At 42.4% G+C, this 18,134-nt stretch overlaps 1 protein-coding gene across 1 annotated transcript in view; it reads left to right on the top strand.

Moving 5' to 3' along the window:
- Positions 1-2,474: 2,474 nt before the first annotated feature.
- LOC121445773 (SH3-containing GRB2-like protein 3-interacting protein 1) overlaps positions 2,475-18,134 on the top strand; it is a gene marked incomplete at both ends in the record, with an annotated part of 30,748 nt that continues 15,088 nt past the window's right edge. Inside the window, 2 exons of the mRNA XM_041647914.1 lie at positions 2,475-2,540; positions 3,465-3,524. Of these exons, the coding sequence (XP_041503848.1) occupies positions 2,475-2,540; positions 3,465-3,524 (126 nt within the window). The remainder of the gene's footprint in view (positions 2,541-3,464; positions 3,525-18,134) is intronic.

The following is an 18,134-nucleotide window of genomic DNA, read 5'->3' as shown; positions in this document are numbered from 1 at the left end:
CTTACCCTCAAATAATGAAGAGTTCTCAGATAGCTATATATTTTTTTAACGTAAGAATTCCTCAATTTTTGAGAACACCATGAATTTATATATGAGAAAGACCGACAAAAGGCTTCCACATGCGTCAGGGTACACTTTTTTTTCTTTTTCCCATACTGCCCGTGCTACCCTCTAATTCTAGACCGCTGAGAATGTGAGAAGATGCACATCTCGAACAAAGGGAGGGAACCCAGTGACGGCTTCTGTGCTAGAGAATGCCCACGGCACCCGCACTGTGCAGTTCAGGGGAGGGGGGACGTCTATCACTACTAATGGAGCACAGAAAGTGTTTGAAGTCCTAAGAATCAGATGGGAAGTAGCGGAAGAGATAATGGGGCCTTATCTCTCCTTGCAAGTCCTCACTTTAGTACTTGCTTCGTATCTCAGTGACCATGAGAAGTGTCCTGTTTGTTTGTTTCTTTGCTTGTTTGGATGATGGCAAGGCAGGCATTCTCAGCTCCCCTGTTAGCTCTAATCCTTCCCTGGTAATTGTGCTTTCTGATTTGCATCTTTCATGTGGCAGGAATCTGTAGCAAGTGAAAAGCAACCATCTCTGGGTAACAAAGTTAGTGTCAGATGGACACTGATGTTTTCTTCGGTCCGTAACTTGAGTCCAAGTGACTCGTTCTAAAGCAGCGCAACATGCAATATTTCCTCCAATGTGGGGTAGCAATTCTAAATTCTATTAACTTTCGGGGGGGGGGCGGATTATATGCATGCCCAGTTAGCCTGCATAGAAACGAAAGATGCTATAATTTGTGAAATGTCTGTATCTACTATGCCCCATTCAACGGAACACTAAATTATTATTACTAAATTATTCCACCCTCGAGGAAGCTGTAAGTACAGTTAAGTACTGACAAATAACATTCAAAACCTGGGGCTGGAGAGATGATTAAATGGTTAAGAGCACCACGGAATCCAGCACCCTCTACTGGCCTTTGAGGACACCAGCATGTGTGCACAAACATACATGGCAAGCAAAACACCCAATCATATGAAAATATATTGATTAAAGAGTTGATTAATTTGTTTAGAAGTGCTAGTACTAAGCAAACTTAGTTCATCAGGTGGTGCATGACTATAATATGAACTCCAGGGAATCCAGTGCCTTCTTCCAGCACAGACATACTCCCCCACAGTGCACAGACTCACACACATACAAACTCATATGCGTACTCATACATACACAGACAGACACACACACACACACTCATATGCGTACTCATACATACACAGACAGACAGACACACACACACACTTACATGCGTACTCATACATACACAGACAGACACACACACACATACACACTCATATGCGTACTCATACATACACAGACAGACACACACACACTCATATGCGTACTCATACATACACAGACATACACACATACACTCATATGCGTACTCATACATACACAGACACACACACACACACACACACACACACACATTTTTTCCTTAAATCTTAGAATGCCAATAACTGAAAAAGGAAAGTTTCCCTGTCATATACCCTAAGCCTAGCCATCCGGTTATTAGAATGACTTTCAAAGCATCTGTTTATGAAACATTTATTGGATCCTAGTTTCAGTACTTAACTTCTTTACTATGAGTCTAGGTTTCTCCAGCAGGAATTTTATTTGACTATCTATGAAGGTTGTGCTAGCACCTTTAAAAACGGGAGCACTATTTTCTAATCACACAGCGTAAAAAAAAAAAAAACAGTTCCTTGTATTTGTTGTTTGGTGAGGAGACAGAGTAAAGATCAGAAATAGTTAAGGATCGGTGTCTCAGATCATAAAGCTGTGGCCAATTTCCAAAGACCACCATCTAGCCACAGTTGGAGCCATGGTCAAAGATATTAGTATGATCACACTGTTCAAAATCAGTGATCTTTTTCAAAGGCAGGTACACGTTAGTTAAAATGGCACCCTGAGTGCAGGAACCCTGGATTTATACTGCTGTTTTGTGGACAGGTTAAAAGCTAACGTTTTTCTTCCCGGGGGAATATATATGCCGGGTGATCTTATTGAACTGTCATAGCTATACTGAGGTTCGTGTTGATGGACATTTGTCTGACCCCTTGGGAACTGCAGTGGAGTGAAGTATTCTCACACAAGAAAAGCTGAGCCTTTCATGGCTCCCTGAGAAGGTGGGAGGGTCTAACTCCTTCTCTGTAACTGACTCCCACCACATTGACAGATGCTAAACCCTGACATTTTTTTTTCCTTTTTGGTTCAGTTTCTCTTCATAGAATCATCTCAAGTAAGCTCATCACTTCCCATATCTTCACCTGAATCCCAGTGTCTTAAATTCTTTCCTTTTTCCGTGAAAATCATTTTCGCCTCGGTCAGTAAACTGTGCTTCTCTCGGCTTCATTTGGAATTTGTATTTGTGCTTTTGTTTTCCATTCGTTTACGTTTCTTTGGTTTGTAGTGTCGGAAGATGATGTTTTTTATGACAAACTGCCCTCGTTTGAAAGGCGCTGTGACATGCCTGCAGGTACGGTGCTAGCTGAGCGCTATCTAGATACGTAGAGTTGTTCCAAATCCAAGCCATTTTCCATCTGAATGCTCGAAGCTTCACGGACATGCTCCTCACCTCATGAGTCTCAGATGCACCCTGGACATTGCCTGTCCATCGTGGGACTCATGTCACTGAACCGATTTTAAGTGGACATACTTATAGAGCAGCTGGTTGCATGACAGTTTCTTAGAGAAAAGGCTCCTCCGAGCAGGTGAGATGTCATGGCTGTGCCAAGTTCAGAGGGAGAAATCATTTAAGTGCCCAGAATCTGCTGACTACTTTCTAATGTAAAACTTGCTGAAGCACCATTGGAAATCTTTCTTCTCTTTGGTACAGATGTAAAGGGCGTGTTGTGGCTGGACACCTAAGGTGATGCCAGCACAGGGATGGGAGATCACTGACATCGTCTGTGAACTTTAAATCGATATGCAATGCCATGCTGTTGTCATTGAAAAGCTAAGCAAATGTTGCCTATAAACCTCAACCCCAGGTTGTGCCAATAAGCAAGGGGGTGACCTTGAAGACAAAAAAGGATCCAGCAATTGCTGAATGGCAGTTTTTTGCCCAAATTAATGCAGTTAAACTATGCTAACACCCCTGCATGGCCAGGAAGACATCTGCTCCGTGCATACAAGTGCCTAGCCTCAAGCTACCTCCACGCGTGTCCATCCCTCCAGTCTCCATAGCTTTGATTCTGCCTTGTTTGCTCAATTAAAACAGAGACAAAACGAAAGACTCCAGACTCCCAGGCTTCCCTGTTTCCTGCACGCTAACGGCATGCAGTGCCTCCTCTGCCCTTCCCCGTAGTGAGATTAATGACCTGCTCTGTAACTCACATCGTGTCCTTCTCTCTCCCTCTCCTTAACCTTCCCCATCCCGCTTCAACTCCTGGCCAAACAGAGAATGAACAGCCTTCCCTCGTTTGGTTTGACAGAGGAAAGTTTTATTTGACTTTTGAAGGTAAGTAGTGCATAGCATACCAGATTCTAATTTCTAGTCTCCTCTTCCTTCGCTGTTTTTTATTCTCATTGAAAAAATTCCCAGCCTTCCTCAAACTTCTGGTTTTGCTTTCTCCATTAAAAAATGCTATGGCTACTTGGAAAGCATCAAGTACTAAAGAAAAGCGTTTCATGAATTTGGTTGGTATCTCTTCTCCAATTTTTCATGTTGAACAAACTAAAGCTGATTTGCAGAAAACATTGGTTACTTAATTAACGATGGCCAATTAAAAGCAGAACAAAACAGAACCTTCTTTGGCTAAGGAACTTGACTCTGTCAACCAGGCTCTTGCCTAATCCTTTTGCAAATGTGTTGTGGCAAACTTGAGCATAGGTGGGATTGGGATTACATTTAGCCTAATTTAGAAAACCTGACGTCCCAGAGGGAGAATCCAGTCCTGGGAACTGTAAATGTGTGTGCTTGCGTGTGTAAATGCTCCTTGGGGTTGGGGGGGGGGGGTGGTCAAAGAAACAGGAGAAGAGGCAAGGAGCATGAGGGGAAAGTTTGCTCTGCTTTCCCGGGAACTACAACCGTAATGACTGCAGTAAAATGGGCAACTACTGTTGAACTTGCCATTCCAGAAGGTTAAGAGAAATGCATAAAAATAATGTCCAGTTTTGAGGCTCGATATTTGACATTTGTTATACTCTCCCTTAAGGGTTAACACTCTTCTGTTCTGTGTGTAACTTCTAACTCATCTTCACAGGCCACACATCTGAGTAAATGGCACACTTAAACTACCAGTGGGAGAGGAGAATTAAGTACTTTACCTAATCAGTCATTTTATGCATAGATATTAATCATATAAGGTCCTACACTGTACAGTTTTAAATAGTGAAAGTTATTCCGGGGTCAAAAGCTATATATAAAAGTGACACACACACACACACATACGCACACACACACACTCATGTTTGTGTGCGTGTGTGTATGCATGTGATTTTTCTCTCCCTAGAGTTAAATACCAATATTGAACTTGTCTTTGTGTTTCAAGACAACAGGAACTTGAGTGTGCATTGTAAAAATCAGAATGGCTGAAAAATAAAACAGTATGAAATATAACGGCAAAATTCACCCAACAATGAATTTTCCTTATAAGACAGAAGCCTTTAATGCTTGCACAGGTGCAGCAAACATGGTCTGACCTCAAGCCTTTCTGAAGTCCTGAAGTTTTTTCCTGGTGTGACATAAAACAGATGCTAGGTGATTCTCCTGAGAGGAGGCCTTTTCCCACGTGACTTTATCACCTGAGGACCTTAGTTTAGTAGTAAGAAATGTGCTAAGCCCACAAACTTTTGACTGCCTAAATTTTCTCTTCCAATCAGCAGAAGTGAAAGGGTCCAGGTGAGACTTCTGGACCGTTTCTCTCCTGTAATCCCAGCATGCCAAGTCTGCTGATGCTCTTGAAGCCAGTCAGGGCTAATAGCAAGCTCCATGCTGGAGAGAACCTGTCCCAAACCATCCAGACAAAATACATCCAGGCTGCTTCTTACTGATGGGTGCATCCGTAGAGCATCAGAAGCTGCTGCCCTGGGATGGGTTGGAAGTCCTAAAGCACAGCCCCAACCTGTACCTGCCGAGGCTCTAACTCTGGTTCATCTCAGTCAGTAACAAAGTCTGCACTCAGCTAATCAAGCCAGGAAACGAATGAACATACTAGCGCATCATATGTATAGAGCAGTCTGGAGGGTCTTTACCTAGGGAAACCTGCAAAGGCTGCGAAAACTGTCCTCTGTTGTCCTGATACAATGATGTAGAAATGTCTGCATCGTAGAACTCCTGGAGACTATGGCCTCCCCTCAACATTTGTGCTCCAAATGGACAGTCATTCAATGCCTTCTGTTGAATAGCATCTGAACAGAGTGTCTAGGACGCTCATGTTTGTTCACACTTCTTCTTACTAATTATTCTTTTCTTCAGTGCTTCATCCAGAGAGTGAAGAGCATGAAGGTTCTCGTGTCCAGATCTTCACTTGTTCTAAGCAGATTTTCATTTATTTACTGACTTCTGAATAATGTTTTCTGTAGTGTTTATAACTTCATTGTTCATTTTCTGTTCTTCATAATGATTAGGATCTGATAGTCACTCAGCCAACATTTAAGTCATTGACCAGTAACCATGAAGTAACCAGTGAAGATTGATAAGTAAGTTGAGTTTGACATGACATGAAGTACCTCACACTTACTAACAAATGGGGTACTAAGCCTTAGATCAGGGTCCTAAATTACAAGACTCCCAATGCTTCTAAAAATATCTTTTGTAAGTATTTTATTTAAAAAATTAATGTGTTTTACATTGGGCTTATTAGGAACATGATTCAAATGTTAGTGACTTTTTTGTGGTTTGGGTTTTTTTGAGACAGAGTTTCTCTTCTCTGAGACAGGGTTTCTTGCTAGTGACTTTTTAAGTCAACCAGAAGAAAATCCTGGGACTGAGACTAGGATTCGGCCGGTAAAGACTTACCACACAAGTATGAGGACCTAACAGTCACCTCAAAATCTAGGCATTACAGTTCACACTGTAATCCAGCACTGTAGGGGTGGAAACAGGAGGGTCTAAGGACTCAGTGGCCAGCCAGTCTTGCCAAATGGTGAGCTCCAGGTTCAGAAAAGACCCTACCTCTAAAATAAGATGCAGAGCAATTGAGGAATATGCCCAGCATTGACCACTAGCCCATGTGAATGCACACCCATACACGTGGGCACACTCCTGCATGGACATTCACGTGCACATGAGTGCACACACACACACACACACACACACACACACGTCTGCCTTCAGCATCAAGCATCCTCAGGTGGAAGGGAATGGTATTTCCGTGACAAATAGGGGTGCCTAATAGATATTTCAATTCCGTAGTGCCTTTTAATGTCAAGATGTTTCCAAAAACGTACTGCCTCTCTCCTTGGATGACTTCTTAGACTACAAAACCATCTTGCATCTGGGGTGGAAATCAAACAGCAGCAAAACCCTTGCTGCCATGAGTTTCCCTGTGTCTCGGACCATCTCAGTCACCAGTGTCACGTATCCTCTGTGACCCTGCATGCTCCTCTTCCTCCTGTTGGCGGGCATCTTCAGCACCCCTTCCCTACATTTCAGCCTCTCTGTTAGACTCATTTCCCTAACTGCACCCCAGCTCTCTTCAAGGACCAACATTTCTCAGAGGCTGTCTCCACAGAATGTTCTTCGCTTTCCTGTGGCCATGTGTCACGTGAGAGCCAGCTTTAAATTCTCAGGGTTCTGCTCTGCCGGTCAAAACCTCCTGACTCTAGACAGCACTGATCGATCATCTATCTAATCTTTCCACCGGCTTCCCTCCTTATTGCCATTGATCACTGACCTCCAGGCCTCCCTCTGCATTGATCTATAGACTCCAAGTACCAGCAACTTCCTTTTAATCACGCTCACTTTCAAGCGCCATCCCTCACAGGTTCTTCATCCAACTCTCTAGGGCATCTCAGGCTGCCTCGGCCTCCACTTGTTTCCTCTGCTCTACTCAGAATCACTGCCTTGGAATCAGTGCCTGCAGACAGGGTTCATTCAGCTTAGCTATTTCATAACTAAAACTTGCTGTGCGTCTTACATACTAGAAACGGTTAAGCGATGATTCTCTCATTCAACAACATCCATTGAAGGCTGTGCTGGCCACTCCACACTAGCAAAGAAAAAAAAAAATATCCCTGTGGCCACAGAGCTTACGTTCTAGCACGCAGGGCTAAAAATGGGGAAATAAGCAGCCTATATAGTGTGGAGATGGTAGTGAGTTCTGTAAGAAGAATTAGACTTGGTGGAGGCTGGAGCATACTGGGAGAAGTAAGGCAATAAATTGTGAGTACAGGAAACCTGAGCGCTCTACACAAGTCACTGCTGAAGAAAATGAGATTTGGGGGGACGGCTCTCCAGAGCCTTACAGCCAGGCAGAGTACGGTTGTAAAACCGTGTGGAAGACACCCTGCCTCACTCCCTCAGCCCACCCTAGACACAGTCTCATCTTCAGGGCAGGGTTTTCTCTCCCCCTCAGCCCTCTGACTCTGTCACTCCCAGACACAGCTTCTCTGCGCCTTATTGAAACCTCCTCTCCCACTCTCCCCACTCTGACTCCACCCACCAGCCCAGTCGTCCAGTCGGGTTCTTTTCTCTACCCTGATTAGACCCCAGAGAGTAAATATATATTTCTGGAAGGACGTTGGTCATCTCTGGAATAAAAGACTTTCTTTTCTCTCTGGACTTATGTTGACTCTGTGAAAAGGTACGCTGAATGTCTCACCAATGCAAGCAGGCTTTCTAATGTCCCTAATTGCATGTAGATAACACTCAGCTCCCCCGCCCCCTCGCTTCTCTCTCCTGTCTGTTTGTCTGTCTGTCTCTGTCTCTCTCGTGGTTCTTGGGACTGAACTTATAGCTTCTTACCCACTAGGCAAGCAATCTGTCTCTGAGCTACACCCCAACCTCACTCACTCCCTTTTATTTGCCCTGATTTGTAATAAAATACTCTAAGAGTTTGGGAAGGCTGATTAACTCACTTGGAAGTCATTAAAGAAAGGAAAATTGAAAGGTGTGGACAGTGTTCTGGGAAATAATTGCCTTGCTTAATTCCCAGTGTTCTTCAGGTGGGAGGGGCCCTCTGATTGTGCCACTTAACTCAGGCCCTTTTCCATCAATAACACATTAAGATTAATGAGTACTTGCTCTGAAAACCTCACAGCATCTAGCTATCGGGATGGTGAAACAATGCAGGAGCAGAAGAAGTAGCAATTCAAGTCCGTCTTCTCCCTTCTGTGCATACGAATTGTACAACCTTTTCAAATAGTAACGGAAGCCCACAAAGCATTTGTTTCTTTGTTTCAACACACTAAATCTATCTAAAAGATTAAAGTGCAATTGGAATCTGCAAAACATGCTACCAGGGAAATCTGCCGAGGATTTAGTTCCCGTTTTCTCTTCATAGTCAACGAGTTGCCTGGGTCTGGAAATCCCTCGGCATGAGCATGTGGATGTTTGGATGTTGGCTTGGTTTCCTGGTCTTTGAAGGCATCGCCCTACCTCACTCATGTTTACTGTAACACAGACATCCTGCAGACAGAATGGCTGGGCAGCAGGGTGTGTCCCATTCATCTTGTTGGAATAAGATGTCCAGGCCAAATGTGTATGAGGGCTCCTCAGCAGACATGAAGGTCCAGAGCTCATGTCAGAATCTCTCTGACTAAATGCTTGTGGAAAAGCTTAATGAGTGGTAGCTTCTACACCAGTCAGGCCATACCTGGATAGTGAAATAGTGAGTTATTTATCATATTATTATTATTACCATCATCACCATCATCATCATATCTAGGTACTTCTGCCTTTTCCGGTAATGGGGCTGCAGGACTTCATGGGTAACCCATATCACAGTTCACTTCTGAGCTAACACTCCAGTACCACAGCTCAGGTTGTTCACGCCACCTGTAGTGGCGCTCTTACTATTCACATCTCAAACCGTGATTAGAGGTGCGGGAATTTGGATGCTTTCCTCAAGATAACACAACGTCAGCAATTAAATCCTTTTACAAGGGAATTATTGTGAAGTCAGTGGAGTGATGCTTCCAGCAGCCCTGCAAAACCTCCCCATCTTGAGCACCTACTGTCACTTAGTCTTCAAAATGCAAAGGATAAACAGTTTGGTTTAAGAAAAAACAAACAAAATCAACCTTTTTGGCATATTAAAGTACTATATCACCTGAAAAAGATTTCAATGATTCAAACGTTGAGATTACCTTCAAACTGGGAGAGAAGACTTAAGAGAAGTGGCCAAATCTGGTGTTTTTCTTCTCTCTAATTGATCTGTTAGTTCTTTGGTGGTAGCTAAGCCAGGATCTTCTTGTCTCCATCAGATTCAGTCCCGTGGTGTGCTTTCCTCCTTTGAGGACCATGGTGGTCCCAAGCGCAGGTCCCTGGACTGTGTCGTGCTCCAAAGAAACGGAGCCCAAGTCTGCAACTGGAAATATGCCGAAGGCAAAGGAGACCTCAGCTTTAGGGCAGATTGAAACTTTCATTCCTCAGAGAGGAGACGAGACGAACCTGAGTGGGCGCCACTCATCCCTCTTGCCTGGATGCAGAAGTCAGTTGTAGGGTAGGATGAACACAAAGCGATAAGCCCTAGACGAAGGGTTCCTTCATGGAGACAGCCTTGAAACCTGAAGCTTGAGTTAAACACTTCCCTAGGGCAGGAAGAAACAGCCCATGATTAACAGATCAAAAAAGCTAAAGATTTGCTAACGTGTTTCTTGCCTCCATGGCTCATCTTGGATGTAAATCCCTCTGGTGGAATTATGACGATCCAACAAAATGGTGTCTGCTTTCTAGAAACGCCAACAGGAATTGCAGCACTTCCGCTAAGGCACACCATGGCAAATGCGTGGGTAACTGTGAAACTCTAGAAAAGCACAGGGATTAACTGGAAAGAATCTGGAACATCTTCTTGGAGGAAAAGGGGCTCGCCCCAGCTGACATTGAAGAAGCAGGATTCGGAAAGCCGAGTGTTCTAGTTTGTAAGAGTAACTTGAGCAGGAGTGGGATGAGGATCACCTTGCTTGTACTCCGCGATGATAAACCCTGGGTGAGTGACGAATGTCTGAGGAGATGGGCCAAGTAAATCAAGACCATATTCTGAAGCACTTTGCATACTTGGAGGAGGAATTTGAAATGCAAGGGCCTGCACAAGGTGAATTTTAAAGACTTATTGAGGGGCAGGGTGGTCTCAGCATCTTTAACATGGAGACTTAGAATCAGGGAGACGTTAGGTAGACAGTCCAGGAAACAGGAATGAATTGACTTGATGCTACTTTGAAGATCTCAAAGACAGCATTTAAGCAGTAACATTCTGTACCTAAACGGATAGCAAGGAGGGAAAGTTGACTCCACCTTCAAACACAAAGAGCCTTTGACAGTCATACCCCTGACTCTGCACAGGCTCATTTGTTCTCAGAAGCTAAGCAGGGTCCGACCTGTTTAGTACTTGGATGGGAGATCCAGGGAGAAGTCTGTTGTTAATCAGGAGGCAGAAATCTCCAACGGTGATATGTTCAGGAAGAAGGATCGAAGTTCCTGTGCACCATCCATAAAGAATAAGTCCGAGAGGAAATGTAAAACTGGAGGCAAGCCAGGCAGTGATGGCACACACCTTTAACCCCAGGACTTGCGAGGCAGAGGCAAGTGGATCTCTGTGAGTTCGAGGCTAGCCTGATCTACAGAGTGAGTTCCAGGCTCCAAAGCTACACACTTGAACCCTGTTTCAACTCCCTGCCCCCAAAAGAGTCTGGGGCAGTCTGTTGAGAATGAAAGGCTCTGCATCCATGTACAGGAAGTTTTAGCTTTGGGATATGCCTGCACTCAGCAGTCAAAATGGAAGTTGCTCCATTGCGTTTTTTTTTGTTTTTTTTTTTAACCATGATTAATTTTGAATGGGTCACTCAACAGCTATGTTTTCATAGAAACTATTTAAGGGCCTAGATGACTTGCCGTCTTCTCTGCTATTTTTCATACCCGTGGCAATGTTTGTTGGATGGACGCAGTGACATTCCAAATGCAACAGTCTGACCACTAGAAAGGAAAACTGCAGAAGACAAACACCAGCTTCTCAATGGCTATCATGGGAAATACAAGTTCACATAGTGATTATGGGCTGTTCCTTCCTCTTCCAACCTGCTGAGCCTTGATGTCTTCAGCACTCTCTCGAATGTGTATCCTTTCTGTTAAATCATCTTACTTTGTTTCTGCTTTTCCTTTCTGACTCTCACACATGAAAACTCCAAGTTGTGCATGAGACTAAAGCCCACGGCAAATAAAAATGAAATGATTCACAGAAGCCTTAAAAATAATTGAGTATCAAATTGTGTACCTCTTTCTTTATTGTAAGGAAGTTATTTTTACATGCTACTTCATTTTTCTTTTCCATGTAGCGGGAACTCTGGAGAAAAAAAATTAAGTCCACTACCTACCCCATAATAATCTTAGGAATATAAAAGTCGTGTTTAAGGAATTGACTGTCAGAAAAGGTTGTCAATAATATAAAATTTGGCTAACATACTCTCTAAGAGAGATTCAGCATGTAAATGCCTCTAGCTTGTTCACAATTTTGTCCGTGAACGGAGTCAGGATTCTCTTACATGTTTTATGTAGGTTCTCAAAATTAATCATAATGGCTATGTTTGTGCGGAGATTTGTCGTGTTTAATAACTGTAATAGGGAGGCGTCAGGTAGGGAAAGCAGTGATCGAATTTATAGCACTTGGCTTTTGTACCGTACATCTGTTACCAACATGATGATACCTGTGCTCAATCAGCCAGTGGTTATCTACTGAGTGCCTGCTGGGTGCACAGGTACTGAGACAGCTATTGGGCTACAGTAGTCAGTAGCAAAAGCGTATCCCTGCCTTCACAGTGCACAGAGGTCAGGCATCAAATGGACAGTGGTACTAACGTGTAAAGAATATTGTCATGAAGGAGATAGCGTGGCTTGGAGGTGCCCATCAGTGTCCTGGCCTCTTTCCTCCACTAACCTAAGAGGGCAATGGAGGAGATAGGAGTGATTTAAATCTAGATAGTTGTCATTGAATACTATTAATTGTTGCTGTGTTAGCATTCTGATATGTAGTCATATACCATATGTAGATGTTGCTGTAACTAAGTTGGCTTTATCCTAGATATTAGAAAGGAAAACTCCATTAATTTGTATCAGTGTATTCTGCAACACATATTTACATATGCATATGTATAGCTACAAGTATAAGGGAGAAGTGAAATGGGAGTATTTCATATCTGAAAGAGGGCTGTGTGTGTGTGTGTGTGTGTGTGTGTGTGTGTGCATACACTGTTTAAGCTCTGTAATAACTCTTCAGGATTGGAGCTACCACCTCAGCACAATGTGTTATAGCCTAAGTCTTGCATTTCTTTTCTGGAAACTGAATAATAACAGCACCTTTCTCAGGACGCTGTAGTCAGGATCAAAACCCAGTCATGGGTTCACTGTTAATGCAAAGCATTCAGTAAATACTGGTTTTTACTACCATTGTCCAACCTCGCGTGTCCCTGGCTTGTGACATAGCTGTCTCAGTGTCAACCTTGCTTGCTCTCAAGAAGTTTCTAGCACTTCAGTCTTCTACACAAATCATGCCACAACATGATTTGTCATGAGTTGCTACCTGGCTTCCTTTCCCATATACAACAATACATGGGAATTATCCCTTGTACATAACATCACCTTCCTCTGCAGCCACCTCCACCAAAACCAGTCCTTAAAGCTGCCTTGAAACTAATACTCTAGCTGGTGGCACATTCCTGGGTTAAAGCTCCTGAAAGACATGCAAGAAAACAGCTTGCATCTTGTTAGTTTGTAAATCATGGCTTTTAGCAGATTTGACAAGTAATTACCAACCTCCCCAGAAGAAAATGAAAGAATTGTAGGAAATTGTAGGAAACCACTTCCCTCTTAATGAACCTGAGCCTGCTTCAGATAATGGCAGGCCAATAATAGCTTTGATTGTTGCTATGAGTCTTTTAGGAAGGGCTAACCACAGTTTAAGGGCTGGGGTGTGCCTCAGCGGTTGACTGCATGCCTTGCTTGTTTGAGGCACAGCACTACAAAAGAAAAGGGGAGAAAAACCTTCTTTATGACCCTCTAGCTGCCCTAGAAGTGATATTAATAATAAGAAGGGACACTAGGGATATGAAGAGATGTAGAGGCTTTGAGAATCTTCTTTTTCAAATCCTTCCATGTATCTGGGCTTTAGATACATTTAACTAGCATTACCTCAAAACTAACTTCAGACTGATGGTTATGAATGGTCCATTCAATAAGTAAAGTGAAACACAAACATAATTATTCTTTATAATAATTATTAACATAAACATTTTAAAATATGGGGAAGATCATCATAACCAGCAGGCATGTACTACCAGTTATGCACTAATTCATTAAGTCCAAGATTTCTTTGGCATCCTCAACTTAAGGCATTTTAAGTCATCTCTGTTAGAATTTCATCACTGTGCATGGGGCAGTCATCTCTGCATAGGCTCTCAGTGGATGGGACATGGGATAGAATTGTTTTCCAGTTCTGCTGTCTGCTTAGGAGAGTCACCAGGACACAGGAAACACAGAAGGAGTGGGGCTACTTCTCTTGTTGGCAGGCAGTAGTTATACAGGTACTGTGTGTCTTCACAGTTATGTCTCTTTGTCTGATGTTCAGCATGAAGATCCCAAGCCTTTGTTTACCTAAACGCTAAGGGAGAAGCTTGAAACACACCTCTGGGAATGCACAAAGGTCACTCTGGGGAAGTCTGGCAGGGAGAAGAGCAGGGGGTCATCTCTGAAGGATGTTTCCATGAACTTGCCAGTTGTTGAGAGGCCAGGAAGAAAGGCCATTAGTAATGGCTCCTCCTATCCATAGACTTCACTTTTCTTGAACACAGCTTATTGCCAATGAAACTGGCCGTTCCAACAGTGGTCTTTCAGGGATTCCACCAGGTCCAGGCAGCTCTCTTCCTCTTTCTCCCTTCCTCCGAGTCAGTCCCATTGGGAAAATAACCTTCAATAGGGCTCAAAATTGCCTGCATCCATTTCTGAACTGTCAGGAACCATGCAAGAGATACAAATTAGAAATATAGAGGCGTCGGTGTAAAATTCCCAAATAGTTCCCACTGTGTTTAGGCATCACTCCCGGGCACTATAGAAAACTTGGAGAAGCAAACACGTAAGAAAAGTGAAAGTCGTCTGTGATCTAATGACCACGGTCACCATGATCACGTTGCTGCGCTTTGGTTCTGAGGCCTTCCATGTGAGCGCCTGGGCATCCATGGCTTGCGTCTATGATCCCACCCTGCATGACTCTGTGCCCTCCCTCCTCTTGGAACGTATCCTCTGGGCCATTACAAAGCACTTGAAAATAGCTCAAAGTTTGCTTTCTTGTGATCATTATATTGATTTAAACACTTTACATGTAAAAACTGAAAGATATCGAAAAGCACGAACGAAAAATTTCACCCCAAAATCACACTTTTCAGAGATTGATACAGGTAACATTTAAAAAATTTTGTTGGAAACCTTTAAAGAAACAGTGATTTGGTTTTGTTAAACATATTTATAATCTTGACTTTGTATGCTGTTTTGCATAGATAGTTTAATTTTACAATACATAAAAACTCCAGGATTTTATCTATATTTTTCCGAGTTTATTTCTAAGCTTCTGCAAAACAAACAGCTTCCCTGAAAACCAGTCAGAAGTTTTTGAGCGTTAGCATTTTCATACCTGGGCATTATTCCATAATGTGTATCAGTCCGCCTATCTGTCCCACCTTTCAAGATTATAGGATTGAAATTCCAAAGAAGTGCACAGCCACATACATGAGCTAGTCTTCCACGGCAATTAATTTTTCACATTCTTACTACAGCAAAGCACAACATTTATTTTTCTTTTCCAAGCATATTTGAGGGAAATAAAATCCCAATGTAGTAAAATTCAATCAGGCACATTAAGGGAAATTAATTTTAGTAACTCAGCTGAAGAGACTATGAGAGAAGCCCATAACTTCTTTCTGCGGTCAAGTGCCCACTTACAGGCAATAATGGTGGGGACAAGTGTTCTGTGGGAAGGTTCTCCTTGTTTGCTTCTTTTATCAATTACAAGATGCATACTGTTAAAATGTTTAAACAGGTATGTTTTTGATACTAAGGAAAATATTACAGAGATTTTTAGGCAAGTTTAATAAACTGTAGCTCTGTAAACCTCCCAGTAGCCTTTAAACTGGTTGCATTTAGTGACTACATCCACGTACGCATACATAGAAACCTAACCCTTCTTCCACAAATGACAGCAGTTCATTACAAAGACTATACCCAGAATCATATTGACATTAAAAAAAAAGAAGGGAAGCAACAACTTTAAAAGTAAACACAAAGTGACTAAGCCAAACCTACCACCATTTTTTAGGAGGAAAATATAACTCCCATCAAAACACAGATGTGGTTGCCCCTATGACAGGTTTGGTGTCTCTTCCTGTCCACTGTGGTGGTCGTAAACCACTTCCAAATGGAGGCCAAAAACGTCATTAAATAACAATAAAAATTCTTGATTTTTTTACTTTCCTTTGATACTTGATTTAAAAAAAAATCTATCACATTTTACGACAGAGTTTAAATTGGCGTTTTATTTAAAAGGGGCACTGCAGTATGGTTTGTGAAGTGTATCCCCTTCTCAAGCTTGGCTTATTTCATAGCGTCTTCAGAATCTGTATCTACTACTTACCCCTCACTCTAGGAACTCAGCCCAGAGCGATCCTGACCATTGCGTGTTATTAGTCTTCAAGTTCAAGTTCACCCCTACCCCCCATCATTCTTTCAGTGTTTTGCTTCTGCTCTGGAGAAACCATGAATGAAGCCATCTAACTGGACAAGTTCTGATGTCATCCCCTTGCTGCCTCTCCAGCCATATACACAATCACTTTAACGGTTTTGTGATATATAGTGTACACGCACCTGTCCTTTGTCAACGTCTGTTTAGATTGCTGCCTTTCTGCAACATTGCACAGTCAGTAGCTTGAAATCTTAGGGACTTGTCTTCTCCTGTTAGGCACTGAGTCTTTCTGTGTCTTCCATATGCTGGGTCATTCCCCGCTGCCTCTTAGCTAGGTCTAAGGGTCATTTGCCTCCAACCTGAAGCAGGCCTGGTGGAATGACCATTGTCCTTTCCCATGATGCCATTGAAGGACGCAGACTCTGTTGTATCTCCTATGACATCATGGTACTTCCCCTGCGCCTGTGTTGTCAGGATAAGACTAGGTCATCAGCCAGCAATTTAGTGCAAAAGTCGAGGGCCATCCTCACATCTAGAGGCTCTGGTTTTGATCCCCTGTACTGCCTACAATAGAGTGGAAGCAGAGGCACACAGACCTGTAATCCCAGACACCCCAGAGGTGGAATTTTGAAGGATGATTCATCCAAATCCATCCTCCACATCAGCCACCTTGAGGCCCACCTGGGCTAAATTTATCCCATCTCAAAGAGTCAGTCACTATGCTGAGCCTGTTTACCCATTCAAAGCATATAAAAAAGCATAAATCTATGTTGGCATTTAGAATTAGAAGTTAATGGCAGATATAAGAGCTACAACAAACATTGCACTACCTTGTGCGCTAATCGCAATATAATGATTGTAGTGTTAAATGCTTCTCTCCTTTCATGCATTGCTTCATTGGAATTTTAGTTACTATTGCATCCCTTCTATGGTAAATTCCACAAAGGAAGACCCATGCCTTGTGCATTCCTGTGCATCACAATAATAATTTCAGACACTCACATCTGAATGAAAGGTCTTGATTATTCAAATTATCTGTCTGTTCATTTTAATAAAGCAAGCATGCACTCAAACAACTTTTATAGCCCCTATGTCATACAAATACTACACCAAGCAACTTGAACCAATACACTGGGCACCTACTAAGCTATGCCAAGGTAAACATGTATGCATAGAAATAGTCAAAATAAAACCAGCTGAGCTGAAGGATGAAAGGAATCTGCAAATTCCCCTTGTACCAAAACCTCCAAACCTCCCTCATCTTCTATCTAAAGGTCTATTCTAATTCAAAGACTGAACCTGTTCAATAGTCTTAACCAATGTTCACAATGATAGCAATCAAGGCAGCAAAAGCACAGTGCTCTTCAAAGTGTACACCACATTGAAAGCTTCGAAAATCAGGATAACTTGTTAGTATACTATTGTTGTTGATGCTGTCTTGAAGATGAGGAAACTGAGTCCCAGAGAAATTGAATACCTTGTCTCTAGTGGAAACCGAGACTTCACACCCAGGTGCTTTGACTGTGGAGCCCAAACCTCCTGTTAATCTCCTGATCACTCGGCAGTTCATCTTGCGGTCAGCTAAGCTTTTCAATGTGCCGTGGCTGTACACTCTTATTGTGCGCATGAGTGCTTAGGTTTTCATTTGGTTGTGTCTTATATTTACATATTTGGATCCCTACCTCTACCTTGTGCACAGCAGAGTCTCTGTATGACACTACTTACAAGGCATCTGTACTCTGTTAAAAAGTTATTCTCAGGGGCTGGAGAGATGGCTCTTCCAGAGGACCCTGGTTCAATTCTGATCACCCACATGGCAACTAACAACTGTTTGTAACTCCAAGACCTGACATTCTCACACAGACATACACACAGTCAAAACACCAATGCACATAAAATTATATATATATATAATATATATATATAATATATATATACCTTTCTTTTTTTAAGGTTGTTACCATGAGAATAACTTTCTTTTTTAATATATATATTAATATATATATTTTAATATATATTATTTAATATTTTTTAATATATATTAAAAAAGAAAGTTATTCTCATGGTAACAACCTTAAATATCTACAAGCTACCTAATACTATAGAACAGAAAGCCAAGAGTGCATTGTCTGCCCGGCTTCCAAAGGAAGTACAGTTAGCTGAGTTCTCTATAGTCACAACGTGTAACATGGTGGTCTGCTTGTTGGAGTTTTTGTCCTGCCCAGTTCCCACAGCCGTTTAGCCCC

This window comes from Microtus oregoni, unplaced genomic scaffold, assembly GCF_018167655.1.
Source record: "Microtus oregoni isolate MIOR12 unplaced genomic scaffold, Mior012 000587F_ref0000013, whole genome shotgun sequence".
NCBI lineage: Eukaryota > Metazoa > Chordata > Mammalia > Rodentia > Cricetidae > Microtus > Microtus oregoni.
The sequence above is the reverse complement of the archived record's forward strand: the minus strand, read 5'-3'. Positions and strand labels throughout refer to the sequence as shown.